Source organism: Meleagris gallopavo, chromosome 16, assembly GCF_000146605.3.
Source record: "Meleagris gallopavo isolate NT-WF06-2002-E0010 breed Aviagen turkey brand Nicholas breeding stock chromosome 16, Turkey_5.1, whole genome shotgun sequence".
Classification (NCBI taxonomy): domain Eukaryota; kingdom Metazoa; phylum Chordata; class Aves; order Galliformes; family Phasianidae; genus Meleagris; species Meleagris gallopavo.
Window position 1 is genome coordinate 3,539,405 of NC_015026.2, and position 27,353 is coordinate 3,566,757.

Sequence of the window (27,353 nt, forward strand, 5' to 3'; positions counted from 1 at the left end):
CTGTTGCTGCTGCTTGGGTTTCTCCGGGGCACCGCGGGAGAGCGGGGGCCGGGCGTGCCTGCCGGAGAGGGGCCCGGCTCAGCCTCGCCTTCCCCGTGCCGATGGGTTGGCTTCTTAAAGCTTGTTCCTTACTTATTTCTTTATATACATGCGCTTCCTTGTGTTTTTTTTTTCGTTTGTTTTTGTTTTTTTACACTTAGGAATTGGGGATGTGCCGTTGTTACAGTCAGAGGTGTTATTTTGTAGGAAGGCAAAGCGTGCAAATGAGGGCTTTCTTCCGCCGGGAGGAACGGGCTCCAGCCGCGCTGGGCGCTACGAGGCCCTCCCGAACTTCTCGGCTCCGGCTGTGCTGCGGACGGTGAGCTGAGCTGCAGCTCCTCGGCTCGCTGACGCTGGATAAAGCCCTTATTTCGTGGTGTTTGTACACGGGGTGTACGTGCGTGTCACTGCTTGCTCTTCGGGAGAAGTCTCCAGGTTTAAGTTTTGGATCTGTGCCTCTGAATTTGGCTTCTAAGAGGAGATTGAAGTTGTTCTGTGATGCTGTTTTTGCCAGAGCCGCAGAGCTACTTCTGAGAAATGTTTGCAGAACCCTCAGTGGTGCTGTACTAGGTTTCCTTGAGAGCCTGAGAAACCTTTGGGGGGCTGCTGTGACGTGGTAGTCCTGATGAGTTATTTTGGCATGTTTTATTTTCATTGGTGTGGTTGAAAGGTTGCGCTTCTTTTTTTTTCTTTTTTTTTTTTTTTGACTGCTGTTGTAAGCATCACCTTCTGACTTTTGCATTGTTTGGCAAACGAGCAAAGGGAGACAGCACGTGGCTCTGGTGAGTGACCTTTGCAGAAGCAGGGCCGTGGCTGACGCTTGTCCTGCAGCCCTGTGTGCATCAGGGCAGCACAGTGTTGTGCCACCTCTGTCCTCGTGTGACCTGTTCACCTGCTTCTGGCCACACGGACCCTCTGCACTGCCCTGAGCGTCTGCTGCTGTAGCTTTCCCATGGCTGTATTTATTTCCGTCAGCAACATCCTCCCTTATTTGTATGCATGTATGCACAGAAGTATCTGCATGCAAATCTCTTGAAAGCAACCTGATAAAGCTGGGTTATACAGAGTCCTGTCGTCTTTTATGGCTGTCGCTGTTTGGGTAGAGGTGTACATTTAGTGAAGCCAATCTTTGTGTGCTAGAGGGATTGCGTGCATCACAAATACAAATGCATCTAACACTAGTTAAGCAGCATTATAGCAAACCATTGATGTCTGGTGTTACGCTGAGTGACATGGGGCTGAATGAATGGTGGTGTTGGGTTATTTGTAGGCTGAGGTTGCTCTTGGTGCTAAATATTGTCCTGGGGCACGTGTCACTGATCTGTGAACAGTGAGTGCTGGAGAGATGAAGGGAGCCTTGGGGGCAGAGGTGCTTGTTAGAAGAACCAGCAGATCTAATCTCTGAGAGGGGATTAAAGGGACGAGACAACACTGGGCAAGTTAGCACTGAAGTGTGATAACTCGTGTGAGAATGTGGCAGTGCTTCTGCTTGGGAATGGAAGTGAGCAATGAGAAACTGACCAACAGTCAGGCTGGCTATGGCTGGGGGGCCTCAAGGGGAAAGCTGTCATTAGTTTTACTTCCTTCTGCTAAAGTTTCTACTGGATAATTGCCTATGGGAAAGACTCAGCAAGGAGTGATGGTAAATTCTAACAGCATGAAGGAGTGAATGCTGCCATTAGCGAAACTGGATGAGATTGTAACACTTCAGATCTGCACTGATAAATATTCTGATGTTGGTAGAGGTCTGCCCCTCACCTGGGGGGTTTCTGAGAGAGTCTAAGGAGAGATGCTTAGTCTGCAAAGTGCAAAACCCCAGAACTTCCTCCTCAGGAAAGCAAGCCATGAGCCCTGTGTGTGGTCATCACAGCCCTGCCCTCGGCTGGGAGCGGAGCTCTGTGCTGTGCAGGGGTGGTGGCAATCTCTGGGGAGATGAAAAGAAGTAAATAGCTATATAGCTTTTTTTGTGTATGAGTATGAAATTCTTGAAAAAGCCTTCAAATGCTGCTTTTTGCAACAGGTTGTGGTGGAAACTAAACAAAACGGAACTGCTGAAAGACTGGAGAGAAATGAGAGATGCAAAGTGGTGATTTAGGTCTGTGTGAAGCCTTATTCCTTGGTGTAGCTCAGCTAAAATGAAAAATAGGAAGCATTAATCTGCCGAACTGCTTTCTGTTTTCTCCCAGGGCAGGTAGAGATGGTTGTTTTGCTTCCGTCTGTCTTGGTCTAATATTGTCTTTTCATCATATCCAAGGCGGCCCCCTCTGCAGCTCAGCTGTCTTAATTTCCTCCGCTCTCTGAGCTGCTTGTTTCCGCTCTCGCTGTTCAGCTGCGCTGTCTCTGGGGGCTGTGGAGGGGGGCTCAGAGCCAAGTGAAGCAGCCATAGCCTTGTGCATCTTTTTGCTCTTCTAGTTCTTTAATTTTGTTCCTTTGAGCAACCTATGCTAGCTAGGCACTGAGTTCAGGTCTTTTTTGTGCCTGTTTTCTTTGTTCACAGCAGATGTGTGGATATAGAGCACGTGATACAACCCAGGCTGTGAGGAAGAGCACTGGCGAGGCAGTAAGCGGTGCCTGTGCAGCTTTGAGAGATAGTGCTGCACACAGCAGTGTGCTACTCTCCCTGCTGCAGCACTGCTTCTTGCAGTCACCCCTTCCTGAGAACACACAGCTGCCTCTTACTGCGGAGCAGGGCTTTTTGTAAACAAGCGTGAGCAAGGTCACTTGGAAAACTTTGCTTTTTCCCCAAGCAGTTGGTTAGCAAGAGGAAAAAAAAAAGGAACAGAAGATGCAGAGGTGGAGCTGCTCTGTCACGTGGTGGCATCTCAAAGCACTGTCTGAGCTTGGGTGTCAGCTGCAAGGTGCATCTGGAGAGGAACTGAGATGGTGCATTCTTTCTCTGCATGGTACAGAAAGGCATTTACTTGCCTTCCACTTCTGTTATTTGTGGGCCACGTGGGATGCATTAAAATGATGCTTGCTTGCTGTGCCCCAGGGAAGCTGTAAAGCATCATGCAAGTCAAGTCGCAGCTTCTTTGGTTCGGCCATAGAGCTTATGGGTAAATGGGGCGTGTGTTCTGCCCTGGGAGCCTGACCTCATGCTGGTGGAGGGGGCTTTAACAGCATGGAAAGCCTGGCTTCGGCTCTATCAGTTTTCGTTTGAGCGGTTCCTCTGATGCTACAGTTTTACTGTCTGGCTACAGTCCTGCTGTCTGATCTCAGAGGTTTGCTGCTTGGTTGGCTGCCGCTGGCTTGAGGCAGTTGTACAGCTGCTTTTCTCATTGGGTCAGTTTAAGATAAATAATAAGATAACCTGAGACATCCTTTTTAACCAATGATCGAGTTTCTGGGCGCTAATGATCCTAGCATTATGGGATTACTGCATTTACTAATGAAATTTGGAAGATGAATTAGTTCAGTTCCTTATGTCTATTAAAGTTTTTGACCCTTTATCCACAGTTTTGGCTTCCTTGGTCCTATTTAACACTTGTCTTGAATTCCGTGTTTCTCCAGGGAGGAGCTGGAGGTTGTGGTGATAGACTTGAATGATGTTTAAATACTACCATGTTTCGAGGATGGGAAATTTAAGTGCGGCCTTTGAATTCCTGTGGGGCTGCTGGGGTAGTAATTCTGCTTGGTACCCTGTGATGGTGTGTTTCACCTAGCAGCTGGCTCTGATCTGTGTGCTGCCTTGAAAGGTGATCAGATAACGGAGGGGTAGAGGCACTGAGAGAACAAAGTAACCAGCAGTTACCCCCAGGAGTGGCTTTGCACTGAGAACAGTGCGGTGGAGAAGGGCTCTATTACAGTACTCTGGAAAAAGCATGCGAGGCTTTGTGTGCTGCATGACCATTGTCCTTCCCCTATGGCTCTGAGCCCGATCTGATCAGATCGCTGCGCGTAAGGTAGAGGAAAGCAGAGAACCTTGACCCAACAGTTTCACTTGAATATTAAACAGTGCTGATCCTTTGCCATGCCTCATGGGCAGCATATGACTTCGGAAGAGTATTAAGAGCTAAAGCTGATCCCAACAAGAAGAGCAAAGTCCATGCTGGTACAGCTTACAGTGGGAAGTTGCAGGCTTACAAGCACTGGGGGCTGCCATAAAACTGAGGTAGGAAGCAAAACTGGGTTTCACTGGCCGTGAAACACAAGGATGGTGTGGTAGGTGGTAGGTGCTTCATTGCTTTCCTTGCCTACAGCTCTCAAAAGGCTGTTTACTGCCCTGACTACCAAGATAAGGAGCAGGGAGGCTTGCCGCAGACCCAGCACCTCTGATGCTCTCCTTGCCCTCCCAGTGCTGCCTGGGGCAGAGAGCTGGGATGTCTCTATTCTGAGTGGTGGTTTTGCCCTTGAAGCCTCTATGTCTTAAAACCTTTCCAAGGTACATTGCTTTTCTCAAGTTTTTTTGCCCCTTGCCATTTTGAGGGCTGTCTAGACATAGTCTGTCCAGGAAATAATCATTAAATCTTGCCTTCCAGTTCGGAGGAATTTTGGTTTTATGAGTATACTCACATGTTTGGTTTCTGTTGACCAAGGCACTCTAGCTTGAGGGAAGATAATGTTTTATGAGCTCCTGCTTTTTGGTGGTTGTTTGATGGCTTTCTCTTGATGATACAAGTGCAGAAAGCTGGTCAAAGGCATTTGCTTGTTTTCAGTTATGTCAGCCACTTGATTAAAATAAACTACAGCCGTGATTGCAACTTTACAAATACTTGAAAGAGGAAATGTAACTACTTAAAAATAAAAAAAAAGGGGGGGGGGGCAGAAAAAGCATTTCCTGTTTACAGAATTTATACCTATTACTTTAATGACTTTTTTTTTTTAAAGCACTTTCATTATTTGTATCACTTTGTTCTCTGTGTTGCTATGGAAAGCGTGTCTGAAAAGTGATCTTATGCAAGTCTCAGGTTCTGAATGAGTGTACGGTTTGTTTCTGTGCAGAGGGGCTGCTGCTGCCTGTTTCAGGGCCTCTGGGGAGCTCCAAAAAGCTAGTCTCACAGATGTGTAGTGCAGAGGTTCTAGGTAGTTTTTATCTCCATGTGAATCCATGTGGCTCCTTTCTCTTCTGATCATTTCTTTTTTCCCCCTTTTATTTTTCTTATCACAAAACTTAGGCGAGAAAGATTTCTCCTAGGGTCATGAGATAAGATATATTGTCTTTTAGCCACAGCAGCAGTTTCCTTCCCTTTCTAGGAAGGCAGCTGGCTGCTGGAGCCAGCCAGAGCTGCATCTGGCAAAGCCACGGCACAGATGCTGCCGGCTGCACCCCGGGGCTGTGGGGCTGTCGTACAGCTACCTGTGCTTTCACACAGTGGCCTCTCCCACCCTTCTGCCCCTCTGGCTCTTTTGCAGCAGGATTTCTCCTGGAAATCCTCCCGGAGGAGTAAAATAAGAACCAAAGGGATTGCACAGCTGTCCTGGCTGTAACTGCTGTAATACAGTGCCTTGTACAATTTCCTATTAAATGTGTACTTTATATAAGTTTTATATATCAGTTTTATCTTAGAAGTTTTTTATGTCAGTTTCAAACCTGAAGAACATACATCCTCATGGTTTGTTTTGTTGCCTCTATCAGTTGATTATTTTATTGATTTTTTTTTTTTTTTTAACATTCCCTGGAAAGCATCTGTTGCTTGTTTCCTTGCTTTATCTTGCTTAGCTTTTAAGCATTAACTCAGTGGGCGCAAATAACACTTGCAGCATCTCTGATTCTGGACAGCTCTGACCTGTTCCGTACGTTTCCAGCGCATCACTGGGGCTGGGGCTCTCGAAATCGGAGCGTGGTAAATAGTTTTGTTGATGTGTGAGTAGACACGAAATCCAGGCTCACACACATGGCTCTGCTGGCTCTGCGATTTCATGGGCATTAAAACAATGCCATTCCTGTTGCCATTTAACTGACTCTGAACTCTGAGAGCGAATGTGCTGAGCAAGAAAAACTAGTTTTTGCGTGCGTGGTAATTGGACTGAAAGCAATTAAACTTCTATAGGTCCATTTTCTCGTTAGTTAGATAAGAATGATGCAGTAGACCTGCTGGGCTGCTGGTATTGTAAAATAAAGAGACTAAAGAGATTTTTCTTTCCTTTCTTTTTCTTTCCTCCTAGGAATCTACCTCCCAAACTATTGGTCAAAGGAATGTGATGGAATTTGTTTAATGTCTGGTTTCTGAAGGGTTCATGGTGCTTGTTGAAGTGGCTCTTGTTCCTGAAGCAGCTTGGGAGGTTGTGAGCGGTGTGTGTGCGTGTGCCTCAGCTGTATGACTGCTCATGCTAACACAGATCTGTTTACACCATATGGAGACGACCTGTTTGTCAACGCTGCAGACCACATATGGTTGGTGGCAAGTTGTGTGAGTCACCATTGTTCCCTGGCAGTGGAAGGTACAGCTGTAGCCTGGGGTGCCCCGGTACTGCAGCCAGGTGTGCGTAGGGATCCTCACCTTGAGCACTGCGTGCAGTTTGGGCACCAGTATATGAGAAGGACATAAAACTATGAGAGAGAGCATCCAAAAGAGGGCTGCAGAGATGGGAGCTGTTCAGATTTCAGAAGCTTTTCCTGAGAAATACGAATCCTTATCTTCTTTCTTGTGGCTTTGGAGAGCACTTCTGTTAAAATCTGCAGGAAAGGAGCTGACAGCAGTTAAATCACATGGCACCTGAATTCCCTGAGGCAAGGCTCTATGATGAACACTTTTGAGATTATTTTACTTCTTTGAAGATGTTGAAATAGAGTCCTGCACTTGGAATTAATTCTTTTTGGCAATGTCCTGATAAATTCCTATTCTCTTGTTTCTGTCAGAGTTGTGCTGGGTACAAGGACTGAACATCCCCTGCTGCTGCAGGCTTTGCTGGCCAGGGCTTTTGGATGAGCAGAGGCTTGCATCTAGTGTGGGGAGCTGTACTGTAAGTTGGGTTGAGAAATACAGCAGAGGGAAGAAAAATAGAAATACAACTGTGAAGTGGGCCAGTGATCTATAAGCTTATACATATATAGCATAAACCTTGGAAATAGGACACAAGTAGGAATATGTGGGTCAGCATAAGGAAGGACTTCAGTGGAAACTGAGAACATTTCATTGCTGGTCAGCAGAAACTAAGATTTTTTTTCACCCTTGTGTCATATACACAGGACTTGCTCTTTTTTTTTTTTTTTCTACGAAATTTCAATAAATTGTGTATTTGTCAATCACTTGTTGATTTTGATGTAGGTTCCAAGTGAGGTCTTAATCATAAGCCTTTTGGTTAATTTCTGAGAGCTAATTGGAGTATTTTCAGGAGGGATGTTTAAAATGATGTGTAGTGTTGCAGGGCAGTGAGACTGGGGGTCAGAACAGTCAGAAGATAGAGCCAGGGCTGAAAGGAGTCTGGTGTCTGTGGGTGCCTTGTGGTATTAGCGTGGTGGCTGAGTTGTTTGTGAGTGACTTTGTTCTGTGCACCCTATTATTTGCCTCTTGCTGTTGGCAAGATGTTGACAGATGAATTATCCTCAGAGGAGAATTTTTTTTTTCCCTTTGGTGATACTTTAAGGTCTCAAACTTCCGTGATTGTAGACCTTTCTGATGTGATCTGTTTTCTCCTACTAAAATGTTGATTAGGGAGAAAACACAATGAACTAATTGTTCTGAGAAACACTTGAGCCACATAAATATTTCAGGGGATTTTAGTAGCCTGGAGATCTCTCAATTGCACGTGAGCAAACGTACCATAACTGTGGTTGACTTTCTGTGTTGTGAGGAGGCTGGAAAAGGAAGAACTCCAAAGTACCTTAGGGTTTACGTTCCTTGCAATTGCATGGTGTTGTGTAAGTCAGTTTGTCAGTTTGCCTTGTGGATCAATGCTAAGTGACTGAGACACTTTAAGAGAGGTTACACATGTTTTAGTGTAAATATTTTCAGCCAAAATGACGTAATTCCTGGACCAAACTCACATGGGATGCACTGGCATGGAAGTAATGGCAGGAACAAAGCTTCAGGCTTGCAAAAGCACTAAAGGAAGATTGTTGAGCTTGAGAGCAAGCGCTGGAAGGGACAGTTTGTTCCCTGTTCAGCCACATATTGTGCTTCATCTGGGAAATAATGTAAGTTCAGTATGATTGAAGCCTATTTAGCAAGAATAAGTTGTTACATATTAAGTGTTGCCATTTTATCCAAGAACAGAGTTCCCAGTTCTGGCTAATGGTGTGATGAAGGGAGCAGGAGTCTAGTGTGCGAGCAGCGATTCTTTGTTGGAAACCATCAAATGCTGAATAGGTAACATCTTGTTCTTGGTCCGCATGAAACCACCTAACTCATCGACAAACTGAATTTTTAGAACTATTTGATACTGTTAGGGTTTATTGTCTAAGGAAAAGTAATTGCAGCCATTCAAGTGTGAAGTCACAGGAGCAATTTAGAGATCCTGAGATGTGCTTTAAAAAGCCACGAGGTTTTTCTTTTGTAGTTAGAAATGTAAAAGCAGGGAAAAGAACAGAAAGAAGCTTGTGGTCCCCTCTGCCCCCCCTTTCTGTCTCTCTCCCATTTGTGTCACCTCTAGTGGAAAATTTAAGACTTGATTTATGAATAAGCCTGTACTCTTCTCTGTGTGCTCCTCTGAGCTAATGCTGCCCTTTGTCTGTTGTGTATTATGCCCTTCCCTTTTCTTTTCTTATCTTATTTGCTGTTCTCTGTGTTCTGAACTCTGTCCTTTCTTAATGTCTTTATATTCACTGTCAATTAAAGGGAGATTTTTTTTTTTTCCATATGTCAGTTAAACTGTGGGACTTCTTGCCACAGGATACTGTGGTGCTAAAGGGCTTGGGAAGGGTTTGGCAAAGCTCCTAGCATGTTATTAAATACCACTGTGCCACCTCTGGCATAGCATTTGTTTAAGCTTTATGTTATGGGATGTTGGAAAGATGTTGAGAGTAAGCAACCTTGTGTGCTCACTTTGTATTTCACTCTGACCTGGGCAGGCATTAGTGGCTACTGGTGTCAGACTGGATAAAGTCATCCGGAAATTCCCCCGTGTCGCTGAGAAGTCTGTGATCTCTCTTCTTGATTACCTTCCCTTTATTATAGCCTGTGTGAGACATGTATGATTAACTATCTGAAGAAGCCAGTATATGCTGTTGTGTACTTGTGTGGTGTATTCTACTCCAGGAGAGGAGTGATTGGTGCAGGGCTTTCCTGTCCCTGGCAGTGATTTGGCATGCGTTTGGGCAATGCTGTGACACCAGCATCACTGCACTGCCTCAGAAACCATTGGGGTTATAGTCTGACCACATTCCTCCCTAGCTTACGGCGTCTTAAATTTAATATGTTGTTAATCTGTACCCTCTTACTTCAGGCAGGCTTACAAATAAAAGACTCTGGCTGGCTATTTGTGCTGGGCAGTTGAGAGCAAGAATTTAAAGCAGCATCAGTGGCGTCAAATGTGGGATTTCTAGTGAAATAGGCTCTTGATTCCTCTGTAGTTTTGTTAGAGTAAGTCACGGGGTATCACCATATAGCTTTCTTTATAACCATAAACCAGGTGAAACGTGCACCTGCCTAATCCAACTTTCTACTCTGTTCCTTAACCTAAATGCCTTTTTTTTTTTTTTTTATTTTTAATCTGTCTGCTTGTGTGAACAGTGAAAGAAGATGACCTATAAGATCTCCTCTTTATCAGTGTAGCTCATGGACTGCTGCTGGCTTGGTTCCCCTGCCATCCCTTCCTGTGATCTCTGCTGTGCAGGGTGGGTTTGGGCTGCTCCAGCAGTACTGCTTTCAGATGCAGTACAAACATTATGCGCTCAAGCTGCTCAGCGGAGGAGCACGAGGGCAGCCATGGTGTTTGGGGAAAGGGTGCTTGCTGTTGGGCTGCTTGCAAATAAACTTTGCTGCTTAAACTTTGCCTAGTTCTAATCCAAACTAACCTGCGTGCATAGACGAGCACTAGGAACTTTCTTTGTATTTCATCTACATTATAATTAGGCTTTTATTGAATGTGGGGACAGTTGGGCGGTGTCCTGGTCTCCAACTGTGGCCTGCTAAGAGCATAATGTTTGTACAGTAATCCTTTCTGTTGACACATCACATGCATGTTGCAAGTGTTCCAAGTTTTAATGTTAATTCAAATGCCAGTATTAATTGTGGAAAGTTGCTCATAAGCAATCTAAGCTGGAAGGAGAAACTTTCTGCACCCTTGGTCCCTCATATTCATCAGAGCAAGGTAGTGGGAGGAGTGGGAGTGTGCATGCCTTCGGTGGGTGAGAGCAAGGGACATGCAGCTTGGGATTCTGCCCTGGAGCAGAACTGTTCTCAGAAGCATTCAATGTGTTGTGACGCTGGGAGGGATCATTCACAGATAGAAATGATAGGGTTACAGGCTCCAGGAAACCTGGTCTGGCTTTTTCCTAGGTGATTCCTTCGTTCAAAAGAACCTAGGTTTCCTTGGTAGCATTGTGGTGCTGTTCAGAATGTTTAACGTTCCCCCAAATTTGATGTATTTTTAGTGGTATGGATAGTCTTAAAAAAGGACAGAAGAACAATGTGTAAATGTGTAGGGAAATGATGACACTTGCATGTCACCCTCCATAATTATTTCCATAGATTATTTTTTGAGAGGAGAACTTAAGAAATTTCTCCTGCATGTACTCTATTCTATGCATTGTACTTTGTCTGTGTTTTAGTGCGGTGCATTCCTACAGTATTTAAAATAAATCTGGATTGGTCAAACTTGATTGAACTGTGTGTTGAAATAGGTGAAGGCAGTGTGTGGTTGGAGTACTCTGAAGTACAGCGGCTGGAAATGTCACTACCTTCCATCACATTGCCTTCAGTCAGTAGATAATGGAAGGCAAATACTTTACTGGCTCAAGGAGAAGAGATCCTGCCCTGATTGCCTCCTCCGTCAGAGCCGCGTCTCTCAGCTGCTGGGGTGGGGCAGGTAGAGAGCTGTCTGAGAGCCCTTCTTGCTTTGCAGAGCTCAGCTCGGAGCCAAGGGCAAGGTCAGAAAAACCTTTGTAAAAATTCTCAGTGGCTGTATTTGGAAGGTGAGACCTACACAAGTGAGGCAGGCTGGGAGGACTCGGGTGTGGGTGTTGATTTTGGTGTTTGCTGGTGCTTTCCTGTGTGCGCACAGCCTCACATCTGCTCGGTGGTGCACAGAAGTGGGGCTGGCAGTTCTGCTCCTCCAGGAGGAGTGCTGTCAAGTGAATCTGTGTGTGAGCAACATCGCAATAAAATAGCCAATCGCTTCGGAAAGCCGCAGGCTTCCTGTGGCTGCTCAGGCCTCTGCCCTGCTCTGAGCTGTGCTCTCTGTTGGGCAGGCAGCCTGCGTGCATCTGCCCTGCAGAATTCCTGTCACATCTGGGCTACACAGAAGGTACCAGGCTGTTGGGCTGCTGTGGCCGTGGGCAGTGAACAGAAAGGGCATTTGTGCAGTGCAGTGGTACTGCGTGTTCCACACTACGTTTTACTTTCTATCTGAAGAGCAGAGGGCACAAAAATAACCTAAAGGGAACAATAACCTAAATTAGCACTCTTTTAAATCCGTTTAACCTGTTTGTTGTAAATATTTCTGTGGCTCATCTGTGTTTTAAAGAAAGAGAGAGAAAATTCCGCCTCTCTGCCCTTATTTCAGGATGGGGATGGGCAGTGCTGTGTGTTTGGCCTGACTGCTGGTGCAGATGAGTGCAGAGCTCTGCGCTTCGCTTGTCACCTGGTGGCTTATATTTAGAGGAGAGAAAGCGTGCGTTTCTGTGAAAGCTGCTTTTTCAATTGTGCAAAAGCTCAAGTCAGATGCTGAGTTATCAGAATGAGGCTTTAATCATTTAAAATCGTTTAAATTTTAATCACAGTGGTCACTGCAGCAGCAGGCCTTTTTGAAGAAGGCTTGAAAAATCACATCCCTTTGGTGTTATTTTGGTCTGAACTGAATGTTGTCTGTGATGCTGGGCAGAGCATTAGCTGTTGGGTTGTAAATGTCATCCATATTTGGACAATTTAAAGCCATGTTTTTGTTTCCATCTCTGTTCTACTTAAGAGGAGGGTGGAAAGCTTAAGCTGGTGCAAGAACATGACTATCCACTTCTACCTTCTCAGTACCCTCAACAATTAAACACAAATGCCTTTGTTCCCCGGTGACTTCATTCTTAAAAGACCTTTTTAATTTTAGTCATTAGTTTCAGGAGGGAATAATGAAAATCTGTCATTGACAAGAAGGCTGCATCTCTAATGTGTGAGGGATCTGCTCCATAATTCATGGGCAGGAGAGCGTGGGTGTGGAAAGGACGGTGCAAAATGGAGATGAGATTTCAGTGCAATGAGTCTTGGACCTAAAGACAGCTATTCTATTCATGATATTTTCTTGACCTACATTACTACACATTTTGCTAACTCATCCAGATATTTTTAGATTTTCTAATTTAAGAACATACCAAATTATTGGTTATTTTTGTAATACTTATTCTGTCTTTTGGTGATGGAAGAGAGTTTGCTCACCAGAGCACTGCTGATTTATTTCTCTTCCGTCTGTCCCTTTGTGTACTTGTAAGCTATGCATACATGTGTGCAGAAGTGCTGCTGTTTCTCATCATTCCTTCTCTTCTCATAGATTCCTTGAGATTTTTCTTGTTGTGTGATGATCCATGTGTCACTGTTGGTGTGCTGAGAAGGGGTCCTATACTGTAGGACATGAATGAGAGCAAATCTGTCTCATTCAACATTGAGTCTGAATGCAAACACAGAGTCGTTGCAGAAATTTTGTAGCAGACTCGGATCCACCGAAGCACACTGTGGTGTCTGCAGGCCAGAGGGATTCATGCAGTCAGCCATCACCTTCCAGCTCTACTGTTTTTGCACACGTTCCCATCCTTGACAACTGTATGACTCTGCCTGAAGTGAATTAAGGAGCACACGTGATTTTCATCTTCTAGTTGAGTTGAAGATATTATAAGCTCTAAAAGATGTGCTAATAGTCAAGCAGCAGCCACAGTGAATGAAGCTAGCACTGGTCACTGCATAGCGAAAATAATCCCCAGCAGTGAAGATGTAGCCTTTATTTCTGCGTTTCTTTTTGTGATATTTCTTTCTTGTAGTATGTGTTTGTGTACAGGTGCAGGAAGCTCCACTGTGCTGTCAAACCAATCTGTCTGGGGCATGCCAATGCCTGATGTTGAGGCTGATCTCAGCGCTGGAGCCATTGCCTGTGAGCAAAGCAGAAGTAAACTCTAAAGCACCTTGTGTTAGTTATGAAGTGATCTGCTTTTGCTGAAGCTGCCTTGTTCAAGTTCAAAGGCTGTCAACTTTGTATAAAGAAAATTGAACTCGCTGACTTTCTTAGAAGGGTAGAAAGGATGACGCAGGGAACTACTGACTATGCTGGGGAGAATCATGGAACAGATTCTCCTGGAAGCTATGTAAAGGCATATAGAAGAGAGGAAAGTGGTATGGGATAACCAGCATGGCTTCACCGAAGGCAAGTCCTGCCACACCAACCTAGTGATCTTCTGTGATGGCATAACTGCATCAATGGACAAGGGGAGATCCAATGATGTCACCTATCTGGACTTCAGTAAAACCTTTGACACAGTTCCTTACAATATTCTCCTCTCCAAATTGGAAAGATATAGATTTGGTGGGTGAAGTGTTTGATGGACAAGGAACTGGCTGCAAGTTCATACTCGGAGCGTAGTGGTCAATGGCTCAGTGTCTGGATGGGGGTCAGTGATGAGTGCTGTCCTTCAAGGGGTCAGTACTGGGACCTGTACTCTTCAATATCTTCATCAATTACATCAAGAGGGATTGAGTACACTCTTAGCAAGCTAGGGGACACCAGACTGTGTGGTGTTTGACACACCCAAGGGTGGGATGCTATCCAGAGAGACTTAGGCTCAAGCGGTGCCCCCAAGAGAGCTTCACAAGGTGCAGCAAAGCCAAATGCAAGGCCTTGCATCTGGGTTGTGGCAGCCACCACTGTCAGTGCAAACTGGGGGACAAAAGGATTGAGCACAGCCTTGTTAAACAAGGCTTGTGAGTGCTGCTGGATGGCAAGCTGGGCATGAGGCAGCAATGTGCCCTCACAACCCAGAAAGCCAACTGTATTTTAGGCTCTATCAAAAGAAGGGTGGCCAGCAGGTTGCAGAAGGTGATCCTGCCCCTCCGCTCTGCACTGGTGAGACCCCAGCTGGAGTACTGCATCCAGATGTGGAGTCAGTACAGGAGAGACATGGATCTATTGGAGCACATCCAGAAGAGGGCCACAAAAATGATCCAAGGATGGAATACCTCCCTGTGAGGACAGATGGAGAGCTGGGGCTGATCAGCCTGGAGAAGAGAAGGCTCCAGGGAGACCTGAGAGCAGCCTTTCCGTACCTGAAGGGGGGCTATATGAAGGAAGGGAACCAGTGTTTTGGGGTTTTTTTTGTTTTTTTTTGTTTTTTTTTAAGAGGGATCTGCTGTGATAAGACAAGGGGGGATAGTTTCAAACTAAAGGAGGGGAAATTTCAATGGGGTATGAGAAAAAGTTCTTTATTATCAGGGTGGTGAAGGACTGGCACAGGTTGCCCGAAGAGGTGGTGAGTGCCCCATCCCCAGAAACATTCAAGGTCAGGCTGGACCAGGCTGTGAGCAACCTAATTGAACTGTCGGTGTCCCTGTTCCTTGCAGGGGGGTTGGACTAAATGACCTTAAAAGATCCCTTCCAACTCGAACGATTCTATGAAACAGCAGGAGATATTGGTTAAACTACGTCCATATGTACTTCGACAGGAAATGAGTCATATTCTTGCAAAATCATAAGCTGAAGAATTTGCGACTTTTGTATGAAAATTTCCATTTGTGGATAAGTCAGATCTCCTTCTCTCTCTAGGTTTTTCTCAGGCATCAGGAATGTCTTCTGAGCCTCCTGCATCAGCCTCGGAGCAGTCCCCCTCCTCTCTGCACTCGTCCACTTCTCTTCATCTGCCTGAAAACCGCAGGACGAGAGATCGCTCCCCATCTCCCATGAGGGGGTACCTCATCCCCAGCCCACTGCCCACGCGGCGCACCAGGACGTATTCAGCGTGAGTACTGGGAAGACTGCACTTAGTAGGGACAGCCAAGTGATTGCATTTGGGCACATTGATCAGCCCCTCACTTAGGTGAAGGGAGGTTGAGTTTGTTGTATCTGGAAAGTGCTTCGGTCTTTTACTGTTCTCTTTTCCCCTTAAAATCTCATGGGATTAGAATTTTATTAGTCTAAACTGCTTCTAGTTTTCTACAGTCTGCTTGGATAAAGAAAGTTGGAAGTATTTCCCTCTCTTTAAGACCAGATTGGTATCGTTAAGTAGTTGCTGCTGAGGAATATACTCACTGTGTAGTGAATGGGTTATTTGAACCATTGCGCCCGTTTGCCTGGAGTGCTGCAGCTGAACCTTCTGCATCCGTGCTCAGCAGTGAACTGCTCTTTGTGCTCTATTTCCCAGAACTGTGAGAGCATCAGAGGGTCCCATCTACAAAGGCGTCTGTAAGTGTTTCTGTCGCTCTAAAGGCCATGGCTTCATTTCCCCTGCAGATGGAGGGCCTGACATCTTCGTACACATTTCTGAGTAAGTTGCTGCTGAGAAAGCTGGAGTCTCAGTTTTTTCTTGATTACTTAATGCTGTAGATACATCACATTCTAAGGGTGACAGGCTATAAACTGTGCTTAATACCAAGCAGTTATGCAGATGTTACAGAAAAAGAAGACGATAATTTACCTCTGTCAGTATTACTATAAATCTGTTGAGAACTAGTAGATCGTTCTATCAGTCTACTAGAATAAGCTGTTTTGCCTCAACCTTTTCTCTGCTAGGGGGTTTGTTAGTAGCTCTGCTTTTTTCCCTTGAATTAATAAAGATCTGTCGTATCTGAATATACCTTTTGATAAATAAAATGAATTGAGCTTTTCAAGTCTGTAATTTTTTTTCCTCCAGTCTAAAACAGTCTTTCCAGTTTCTTTTCTAAGTGTGCTGCAGCCTTTAAAAGTTACAAAAAAAAAAGGGGGGGGGGGAGAAAATATAGCTGTGTGGATATTTTCAGTATGTAGAGATAAGAATCTTCTTCCATACTTCTGCTGCTTCTCTTTCTATACATCCCATAATCGCATTAGCCCTTCTTGTCCTTAGGCTCTTGCTGAGTTGCTTATCTGCTCTGACCTCTGCATCCTCTGCAGCATCAGAGTTTGGTGCAATCCCAGTTGCAGTCTGTCATCTTCTGGCAGCAGGACTTGCATTCCTGGCTCCCAGATAGATGACTTCATATTTTGTTGCACTGCAGCACATTTGATTTGAATAGGCCCTGCTTGCCAAGGGATCCAGATCACTTTGACTGTCTTCATTATTTATTGCTTGAGTGATCTCCAAGTTTCTATAGACAAATTTATATTTGTTTCTAGATGGGGTTGTTGACCTGCATGGGGATTGAAACTGGCCTATGTTAGGATTACTTTTCTCCATCAATTACTTATCTTTTTACTTATCAGTGTTTAGTCTAGCTATTGCTTACAGTGTTGAAGCTATGTAACCCTCGTTTATTTTCTTTGGAGTGGTTGTCCAGTGGTAAGTCAATAAAAGCCTTACCAAATTAACTCAGATGCCCTCAGTTATCTTTCCTGCCCATGCGGTTAACACATCTCCTTTGAGAATGAGCATGCTGGCGTTCTTCCAGCTTCTCTGAAATGTTTTCTGCATGATGGACTATTCAGGGTACACAAACTGCTTCTGCCCTCGATCGCCCTCCAAACAGCTGGAACTCAAACCCCAGTGATGTTTTACTGTTAGTCTATTTAGCCAAAATATCTCCTATACTGAAGTCCTATGTGACACTACAAAGATCTTTTTTGGGTTGTTGTGATTTTAGTGGTTTGTGCGAGAGGCCCCATCTCACAGGAGTCCCTTCTTGTGGGCTGCGCTACTTTCTGCATTGATCCTTTACACTTCCAAAGTGCTTTGACTCGAGCTGTCTATATGCTGTAGTTAAGTGAGTATACCCTGGATGCGACGTGCCATCTTTATCCTTTCTTCCACCCAGTCGATCCATCTTAAAAACAGTACTGAACAAGTTGTGGTTGTAAAAGTTCATAGGCAACCACATTTCTTATTTTCAGCATATTTATGTTGCTGACACTTCTGTTTGCCCTCATCCTTACCCAGCCATGCTCTCAGCTTGCTCTCCCCTAGGGAAGGGATGAGAGAGGAAGGGCTGTTATTTGAGCAAGGGATAGCACACTCCAGCCTGAGCTGTGGCTTCCCAGGTCTCACTTTGGTGCCCTAGCCCTTGGGTCGTGCTTCTCCCCTTCATTTTTAATTGCTTCACTTCAATTCATATTTGAATTAGTTCTCGTGCTGATGGGGACCAGACTATCTCTGTATGTCATGCTGTACAGAGTAGTGTACACTGCAGTCTTTCTGCAGTACAGCAGTTCTCTTAAAGCAGAGCAGGTTCTTCTTTCATCATACATGAGAAAATTGGAGGGGCCTCTTCTGCCCCGTCTGCTGCTGGAAGGTGACAGTGCCTTTCTGGCACCCAACTCACTCTCAACAATCTGCTGATGGAGTTTCACTGCCTCTCTGGCTGATCCCTTCCTGTAAGGAACAGATTGGTTCCTAATTGTTTCTGGTGTTCAACCCACCTCTCTCTTGCTTTCATTTCATTCTCTATAGCAGATAGGTGATACCTTTCTTTTTTAAGCTTATAACTTCTGTGTTCACAGATCACTTTTTTCTGGTGATGTGGGTTAGGTGTGCCCAACATAGTGGGTAAGTTGATGTGGTTTTGAGCAGTCCATAGGAATCCCACTTGCCTTTCCCAGTATATAAGGGTGTGAGCATGTAAAGGAGACTTTCTTTTTTTTTTTATCCTCTGGACCTTTGCATTAGCCTTGGATTTGGGCTGAAACCTGTGTGCCTGCAAAGACATGGCAAGGAGATAATTCACTAGAGGAGCCCTGATGAATTAGTGACCACGTCTTTTTTTTTCTTTTTTTTTTTTAAGGATTTTCTTTTTAAAAAGTAGCTGATGTCTTGGAGCCAAAAAGCATGTGCAGTGCTTGTGGGTTTCCTGTGGTTTGCTAGTCCTTGGCTCCGAAGGGGAAAATACTGCAATGCAGACAGGCCTTTGGTTTCCTGACTCCATGTTTGATGATGGCTTTGTAGAATTGATGCTACGCTTCTCCCAGTGCTTTGACTCACAGCACTTTTTTGTCCCAGGACAGATCCTGCACTTGTTGTGTTTTCCTCATACGTTACTTTGTGATCTCAGGAAAATATGCTTGTGGACCCATAACTCTGGTGAACTGAGGCAGGGGAAAAGATAGCTGCAGAAGATATCTTCTGATGATGTCCCTGTTGGAGATAGAGTCTTGTTCTGGAGCTGGCTGTACTGGAGAGGTACCAACAGTGTCATCTTCCTGCAGTGAGGAACCCAGCTGTGTCCTGGCCACTGCCCTACTGCATCACAGAGACCGATTTCTGAGCTACCTGTGCCCGTGGAGACATCACACTGCTTGCTTTCCTCTGACTTTCTGCTATATCACTGTATTTAAAGCAGAGCATTAATGCTACCATCTTCTGTGTGGCTGCTCTCCTAGTGAGTGTAATGATCCTGCCTGGAAATTAACTGATAATTAGAAACCATCTGAGAGCTGAATTTGAGCTGGGGGAATGATTCATCCAGCCCCTCTTCCTTTCCTGTGAACTAACAACAGTTTCTGGGGCTGCTGGGAAGCCAAAACTGCACTTTCTGATTTCCTTTGAAATATCTGAGGCACTTTATCTTGCCTGCTTTGGGCTGTGCGTTTCCTTCCTGATGTGTTTCTCTCCTGGTGCCTTGCTGCAACTGTTAAGTATCTGAAATAAGCACTTTGTGTGTGTGTGTGTGTGGGGGGAGATAGGGGATGGGGAAGAGGCTGCAGAATACCAGTTCTTCCCTCAGGAGGGGTTTGGATCCTAGTAAGATAGGGATAGATTTTCCTAAGAGTTCTCCTTTGCAACCAAGTTGGCTCAGAAAATTTGTGTGTTGCACCAATGCACTTAGGAATTCCTGTGTTTATAGCAAAATCTCTCCAGAATCTCTGCATAACCATATAAGTCAATACTTGCACTGTATGTGCAAGCAATGGGTGGGCAGTGCAGGAGACTGTAGCTGCCCAAGGACAGGGGCTCCCTGGTTAGTAAGCACAGAACACAACAGCCAGGGCTTTGGTTTCTGGATGTGAACAGTAGGTACTGCTGTGATGGAATCTCAGTTGGGTGCTTGCAGAAGCCTGAGACCAAGTAGAAATTTTTGGAAAGCTCTGCTTCTTGTGATCATCACTTTCTTCCTCTTAGTGAGCTGCATAGTGTTGAATTGGCTGTTCAGAGCAAGAATGGAGACGTAACAACCCTCAAGTGTGGATTCCAAAATCATGACAGCAGATCTCTGGAGACCTGAGCAAGAGTGTAATGCATCTGGTGTACTGGAAGAGAAGAGCAGCTTCCTTCCTAGCTGTGGGAGAACCAAACCAGGGCCCTCGGAGAGTAGGGCAGTCTCATAGCAGAGATCTTGGTTGTTTACAGCTGGGATTCCTTAGTGTTTGGGCCTCTTTCAAACTTGTATTCCCCAGTTAGGAGTGACTGGTGGGTGACTCCTGCTACTGGTTTGCCTGGCAACCATCTCGATAAAGACACTGCTGGCATTGCTGATCTCAGCTGACGCTGCATCGGAATGCATTCAAAATTAGAAACTCAGGATAGTTCATTACTGTGCTGACTCCTGTTGTTTAGTGAAGATGCAAGTTTACAGGCAGGTATGCTGAAGAGTTAAATGAGCTTTAAGAAGCTCAGAAGATAGTGCAGCCTATTGGTCTGTAGGAACAGTCAGTCTTGTTGGCCAACACGGCTCAGAATTAACTGAAAACTTCTGTTCAGAAATATTTCCATTTGACTTAGTCTTTGTCCCCAGAGGGCTAGAGCCCTGGAATATGAATAGCAGCTGTGAGGAGGAAGAGCTAGAACAGCCCTTATTTAGGTAATTTCCTAATAACCTCCCAGCTCCCTAAAAATAGTGCAAATAAAATGTTCCACTGTACCAGGCTGAGACTGAGCTGGGAAATGGGAGTTGCTGGATAAGCTAGAACTCTATTGTCTCATTCTGACACTGACACCAAAAAACATTTCCTATTTTTAGCTTAGTACATCAAAGAATGTTAAAGTTTCTGGATAGGGATTTTATATATATATATGTGTGTGTGTGTGTGTATTATATATATATATATGTATTATATATATGTATGTGTGTGTATAATATCCATTCATTTGAACAGGAATGTGCATACAGATCTCTTAAAAAAGTAGTGAAGGTCTCCACCTCTGCTTTAGGTCAATGTTTAATATGTAGCTAGAGTAAAAATAGTTTTTAAATGTCTGTGTTTAACTTGCTGTACCCAATTATCCAGGTAAATTTTGTACAGAGTGGCTGCTGCAGACAGAATGTCTTCCAAGATTTGTTTACTTTCTCTGATCTCCTTCAGCTCATTTACCTTGCAGCACTTAAGGCAATTGCTTCCTGATGGAGGATCATCCTGCAGCTCAGCCATCTCATCACCTTTCAGGTGCCATTATACTGTTCTTTCTTGACACCACCAAAAAATACTGCACAAGCTGGATGCTGTTTGTTTGTAAGCCTTGCTTAGTGATGCTGATGCTGGAGCAAATCTGCATATATCCAGTAACAGCAGTTATGCCATTCACAAATGGATGTGACTGGGCTGCAAAGAAAGACCTTTGTCCCCAGTGCATATGAAGATCCAGAGGAGTTAATGATGAGTTAATAATCTCATATTAGATAGGCACCAAGAATGACTGATAGTCAGAAAGCTGCAGGGATGAAAAGAATATCTGATCTTTGGGAGACAGGTTTAATGGCTGAAAGCAGAGTGTGAAATTTGAGCTGTTTGTGTGGTCACAGCCTTCTCACATAACTTTGGGTGGGCCAATATTAGTCTTCATCAGGTTCAGCCAAAAAAGAATATGACAAACCAGAAGATGAGAGAAAGTACTGTTAGGATTGAATGAGGTTTTACCACAGCTTCAGTTTCTTGTAGCGTCAGTTTAAATAAGGTAAGAAACCAGGAAAGGAACTGATGCTGTCGTGGTAATGCTGGTCCTGTAAGAAGTGCTTCCTAGTTGAGAAAAGTTCTTATGGGTTCTTTTTCTTATTCTCAGGGATAAAAAACCAGCACCACTTGGGTTGCAGGTGCACTGGTTACTGCCTTCTTACCAGAACCCATCCCGATATGTATATTCATATTTCAGTTTCAAGCTAAACTCATCCCAATGAAGTCCACGTCATTTTTAGGATTTGAGCTGCACTCATTTCTCACTTCAGATTCCAATGATACATAATTGCTTTTAAGTTCCTGAAACAACAGCTGCCTTTGTGTGTGAGCATGTTTTTGGTGCTTCAGGAGACAGCAGAAGCCCACTGTGCTCTTACTTCAACCACACCTTCTAAATACCCTTTGCAGATTCAAATGTTTATGTTGCTGGGTCTCTTCCTGTTTTACAGGAGCTCTCAAAGAACACGTAAAGTTCCTGTTCATGAAAAAATCCTTTGAGCCCTTAAGATCTTTTCCTGGGCAGGGCATCCCTATTGTTTGCTTCCTGTGAAGTAGTCATTTCTGAGCTCACTGCTTGCTGTGCACATTTATCCTCTGTGCAGGAATCAAAGGTGATGCCTGGTGTTGTGGAATGGGTGGCCACAATGCTAAGAGGAGATGTTGCTTTATTTCCAGCTTCAAGTAACTGCTGTGCCTCAGCTTGCTGAAACCCTGTCTGCAGCTGCTCCTGGCGCTTGAGGCTGGATGAAGAAACACTTTTCTTTACAATTTTTTTCCAGTGGTTCAGCTGTACTTGAGTAAATGTAGACTTTCTGCTTTGGCTTGTATTGTCAGCACTCGTTACATCTGAGTTGGGAAACGTTTCCACTCACTGTGTTTTTCCTAGGCTGGTATTTCTTTGTATGGATGTCTGTGTGGTAGTGCGTTCTGTTGAAAGCTAATACCTTGCTAAGGTGGGACTGTTGTCCTGCACAGGCTGTGCTGTAGTTATGTATTTTTTAGCTCAGATAACGAGTCCTTTATCTTTTGGGACTGATGGCTTGCTCACCTGTTTGCATGAGCACTGCAGCAGCAAGGTGGACAGTCATAGCTGATGTTCATGAGTTACTGTACTCAGCAAGACGATGGAGCGTTTGCTTGCACTAGATGAAAGATAAACTGCTTTGGGGCTGTTTGTTATTTTTTTTTTTTCCGTGGTATCCAAGTAGGTATTCCCTGATATCTTTCTTTGGAAGGGGAGGGTTGCTGCCTAGTGTGTGTTTGTCACATTGGCATAGGAGGGCTAGGGAGGTTTGTCTGCTCTGTGTTGGCTCCTTATCCCCAGAGTGTTCTGTAGTTCCTGCAGGTCTGTCTTCAGGTTGCTGATCTGGACTCTGGGTTTTCAGGTACCAATTAGTACAACGTGGCATACACTTGCTTCCCATCAAGTTTGTCTGCTAACTCTTAATGTGTGCTTCAGCTGCACTAATGAGCAGCAGGAGGGTGGACAGTTCTTGACTTCATCTATGGCTGAAGCTTTCTCAGAAGGCCCTGCCAGGACTTCGAGCCAGCTGCAATGGAACACACATATGTCTTGCTTTGGTGTGCAGACTGTGCTTTGCTGATCTTTTTCTCATTTGCAGTGCTCAGTACTTGAGAAAGCATACACAAGGGCCATGTGACAAGAAGGGTGTTGCTTTATCAGAATCAGGTGAATCTCTGCTCCCGAGAGGATTGTAAATACTGGGTGTGCAAACTTTTCACACCCAAAGAAATCTCAAACCCGTTAGAGGAATTGAGGGCTATAAATAAAGGCAGTAACTGAAGAAGACTGCCATAGCAAGAGTTTAGAGGTGGGGACCTCAGTGCAGTACTTTCAGTATGATACAGGGCTGTGCTGATGGCAGGTCATCTGGGGACTTTGGAGGTAAGTAAAGGTCAGTAGGATCAGTGTATGGGAGTATGGGGAGGAAAGGCTGTCAGGACTGATCAAGGAGATTTAGCTTGGCTTTTCTGTAAATATTTTTTTTCTGCTTGCAATTTACTGCCACTTTCCCAGGCACCACCCTGAAGAGTTCATCTTAGGACATTCCCTCTTGGGTCTGGTGTATGGCAGATAGGGTCTAAAGAATGTTTCAAGTGACAGAAATGCCTTTAACTCCTTGTAATAGACTGTAGATCTGTATTTAGATATGGGAGCATTTTCAATATTGCCTTGATAGGATCAGTCAGTGAAGAATAAAGTTTGTTTCTTTTCCTCAACTTCCCATGTGAGAAGAGATTTCTGGGTCAGTCTTAGCTTCCACTGTACATGCCAGCCTGCCCTGTATTGCAGGCTGCTTCTGCTCAGCTGCAGCCTGCCAACACCAGCTCTCCAGCAGTGGTTCTGATGCATGAGTTGAGGGAGCAGAAGCTGAGGTAGCTCTGAAGTAGGAAGAGTGGGAGAAAGGCAATGCAAGTGATGAAGTGTTTTACTTAGTTTTACAGAAATAAGGGAGAAGCAAAATCTGACGTGAAGTTGCAACTGGCAGCAAGTGACAGTATATTTGTCTCTTATCAGTCCTGTCTGTCTTTCCTGTAATAGCAAAAATATTAACAATAAAGAGAGAGGACATGAAAGGCACTACTGAAGTCTTAAGTTCCTGCAGTGCATTTGTAAGGTAAAATTCCTGGGTGGTGTGAGCATGCTGTCAGCGAAGGCAAAACAAGCACAACTGTCCAGAAAGGACTTTTTTTCCTCCCTCTGAACCCTCTAAAAAAGTTTGGGAGCAAGTCATGCAAATCAGGCATCTGGTAGATTTTATAATTAGTGTGTATCTGTTCTTCTGTCCTGCTCTCACTACAAATTGTATCCACTGAAAAATATCTGAACAAGAAGAAATCTAAAGCCTGTATTGTCAAGGAAAGGAGTCCTCAGCGTGGGCTTGTGAAGTAACATCCTGTCAAAGAGTTAGGAGAATGTGGTTCAGAAGGCATCTCTGCACATCTTCACTGGCACATGCTGAGATTTTTTTATTAAAAAGCTTTGACCCTGAATATGAGGTGACATGAGTACATCTCCTGTTACTCTTTGCAGCTTTGTCTCATCGGTACGTTGCTCTGGTCAAAAGGTGCCAGCTATTATTGCTTTCCCACTATTCCCAGATAAGACTCACAGTCATATCACAGGAACAGCTGCAGGGTGGGAGTCCTCCAGCATTGCTCAGCATCGCTGGTAGTGGGCAGGTGGAAGTGAGCGTGTGACCTGTGGGAGTCAGGTGCTGGAGGAGAGCTGCATTGCTGTAACACATCAGAACCACTGGCTTTTTTCTCCTTCACTTTTTTCCCCATAGCAAGTGATTTCAAAGCTTCTGACGCTGTATATTACTTGAAGATTTTTAAAAAAATATTTTAAATACCACAGCCAAACTGAGTGTTATGGTGGAGTCACTTAAAGATAAATCAGTGAGTACAGCTGTACTATCCAAAAAGTTCCAAAACGAAGCAGCAAGCAGTGTCAGCCCTGCCCTCTAGTGCACCAGCAGGGGAGAGGCTTTGGGAATGTGGGGGAAGGTGCAGGGATCACAGCAGTGCTGTCCTGCATTGGGCTCAGCTGACTTCAAGTCACTTTAGAGGTTGTAGGTAAAGGTTTTTCTGTTCTTTAGCCTGTTGTTTATAGTGATCTCATGGGATTTTGCTGTGAGACATTTCAAATCAACCTCAGCTTTGACTGCTGATGTGGTGGTGGTTTTTTTTTTGTTTGTTTGAACAAAACAAAAGACCACCCAAAATTTCCTTATACATATATTTGTTACGTTAAAAAATTAGACTAAAGGAAGAATGTGATTTACAATGATCTGAAACTTCCTTTCCACAGCATCGAAGGCGAGTACGTTCCTGTGTCAGGGGACGAGGTCACCTACAAGGTGTGCACCATCCCACCAAAGAACGAGAAGCTTCAGGCCGTGGAGGTGGTCATTACCCACCTGGCCCCGGGCACCAAGCACGAGACCTGGTCGGGACATGTCATCAGCTCCTGAAGCGGCCCAGGGGACGCTGCCTGCGTGGGTCACTGCTCAGCGCCTGCCATCAGGAACCTGACCTGAGAATAGTCTGCAAATGGTGCGGGAGGAAATACTGCATTGTCAATAAAAGCAGAAGTAGGCCAAAATTACCATTTTTACACTAGGCCTGATTTAACAAAGGAGGAAAAAAAGGCAATCCAGATGCTAACGAAATGAAAAATTATGTCTTTATTAATGTGTTTACAAAAATGTATTTTAAAGAGATGTAGTTTGTGTGCTTTGAGGGGTTGGATATTTTTTTTTTCCTTTATTTTGAACCAATTCCAGTCCCTCAGGGGACTCGGGGAGCCTTGAAGGAGAGCCCTTGCATCACAGCCAGCTGTAGCAGATGCACAGGTGCAAGGCCCCATGGGTGCATGATCACTGTGGTCCCTTGAGCTGTTCTTCTGCAGGTGTCAGAGTACACTTACTGCTGGTAGCAGTGCCTCACTGCCTTGACATGAAACTGAGCAAGCTGCTTTGTGCTGCAATTTGTTTTCCTTGTGGAAGGAAGATCACAAACTGCTGCACAGTGGAAAATCTCCATCTGGTGGTTATGCCCTGATGGCCTTCAGGTGCAGCATTTGCAAACATGTCTGCATATGTGTGGAATATTGTGTGTTTTTTCTAAAAAAAGCCTGGATTGTTCATGAATTTGGTGCCTTGATGGTTGATTAGCAACAGATTTTATAGGCCAGTATTACTTAAAAAAAAATAAAAAAATTGCTTCAAGGTAAGTGGTAGAAAGCTGTAGAGTAGCTTCAAACTTCTGGCTGTGTCTGAATTGAGACTTCTTGACTGCATATAGCTGATAAATGTCTGCTGTGGTGTTTCACTGGCAGGCAGGTAAAACAACTTCTGAAAAGCAAGTTAGGTGCTGTTGAGCTCACTGTATACTGAAGTACCGTGAGAGTTACTTAGCAGACTCGCCTCTGGGTGGAGTAGATTCTGCAGCTGTTTTTTTAGAAGACTTTCTTGACAGGATGTGCTCTGGCCACCCTTGCCTCAGCTCTCTTCTTTGCCTGCGAGGTTGCATATAGTTGAAGTAATGTGACTTTGCTGTTCCCGTTTGCCTTCCATACCTTTTTTCAAACGAGGCATTTTTTCCTCTTTTCTTTCCTAACAGTGGATTTTTATTGACTTTGCACATAAAAAAAGAATAAAAATAGAAAAAGATTGCACGATCCTCTTCTGTTAGCTCCGTGACGCGGTGTAACTTCAGTTGCGTGTTTGCAGTTTTCCCACGAGGCATCGCTGTCATGAAATGTCTCAGGACTCTCACAGCAGAGATCTGTTCCAAGGTCTGACCTGGGAAGAGCTCAGCTGTATGAAGGTCAGTAACTGCTGTGATGGCTTGTTTTACTTTAAGCTGTATTACACTATAGTGTGCTGTAATGACCAGCCTGCAGCAGCTTTTTGTTTTTAACCACGACTAAGTAATGGTAGGTTTAATGCTATCTAGCTTGTGGAGTACTGCATATTGCCTTCTTTACAATAAATGCAGCTGTTGTAATGCTGTAATATGTCTTCAGTCTGATCTCTACATAATCTGCGTTGAAGTTCTTTAAACAGAGGAGACTGCACGTCTGCATATGCATGCTGTTAAGATGACATGCATTATCAGAAGTAGAAAGTAATTTACCATGTTTTATAGCTGTATAATCAATTAGCGTACAAGATTTTATATTTCTATAAAGACATTATTTTCATTATATAATATTCAGTACTAGCTGTTCATGTTAACCTACACTGGGGGGAGCAGGGAGGATAGCCTGGCTGTCCCAGCTGAAGCCTGGGAGACCAAGGCAGTGTAGAAAGGGCTCCCAAGATGCAGCAGTCAGCATTCAAAACTGCAGGAAAGCTTCAGCCAGGCTTCAGGGGCTCTTTCTCTGTTTGCTCCTCATCTGGTGGCATGAGAGGCAGATGATGACTATTGGCAGTGGCGATACATGCAGCAAACCTGGTTTTGGTCCTTCGCAGGGTGTTTTGCATAGGTTTTTGCAAACAGGAAACAACTGTGAAGTAATGCAATAACTAGCTGCATCACGTTTGTGTACATACAAAGCAGCAGCTATTAGGCTGCGGTTCTCTTTAGAGACATTTCTCATAATGCTAATGGGTCTGGTCCAGCATCTGCTTTCATTAAAATGGTTGAGGCTGAATTACATTATGGAAGTGTGCCTATGAGAAGTGGATTATGCTAGAACTTTTGGA

The 27,353-nt window shown here is 44.5% G+C and overlaps 1 protein-coding gene across 4 annotated transcripts; it reads left to right on the plus strand.

Annotated features, from left to right (window-relative positions):
• Nucleotides 1-86: 86 nt before the first annotated feature.
• CARHSP1 (calcium regulated heat stable protein 1) lies at nucleotides 87-26,660 on the plus strand. 4 transcript variants are annotated; one of them, XR_004161485.1, is made up of 5 exons: nucleotides 13,146-13,209; nucleotides 14,872-15,064; nucleotides 15,467-15,589; nucleotides 24,953-25,197; nucleotides 26,266-26,660. XR_004161485.1 is itself a non-coding variant. In XM_010719415.2 (4 exons), exons 1-4 carry the CDS (start codon nucleotides 102-104, stop codon nucleotides 25,113-25,115), a joined length of 483 nt encoding a protein of 160 aa, XP_010717717.1. In that variant the 5' UTR covers nucleotides 87-101; the 3' UTR covers nucleotides 25,116-26,660. The 4 variants fall into 4 exon arrangements, 3 of the variants coding, with proteins under 3 accessions (XP_010717717.1, XP_010717715.1, XP_031411685.1); XM_010719415.2 differs by lacking the exon at nucleotides 13,146-13,209 and adding an exon at nucleotides 87-105 and having other exon boundaries at nucleotides 24,953-26,660; XM_010719413.2 differs by lacking the exon at nucleotides 13,146-13,209 and adding an exon at nucleotides 6,319-6,373 and having other exon boundaries at nucleotides 24,953-26,660.
• The last annotated feature ends 693 nt before the right edge of the window (nucleotides 26,661-27,353 follow it).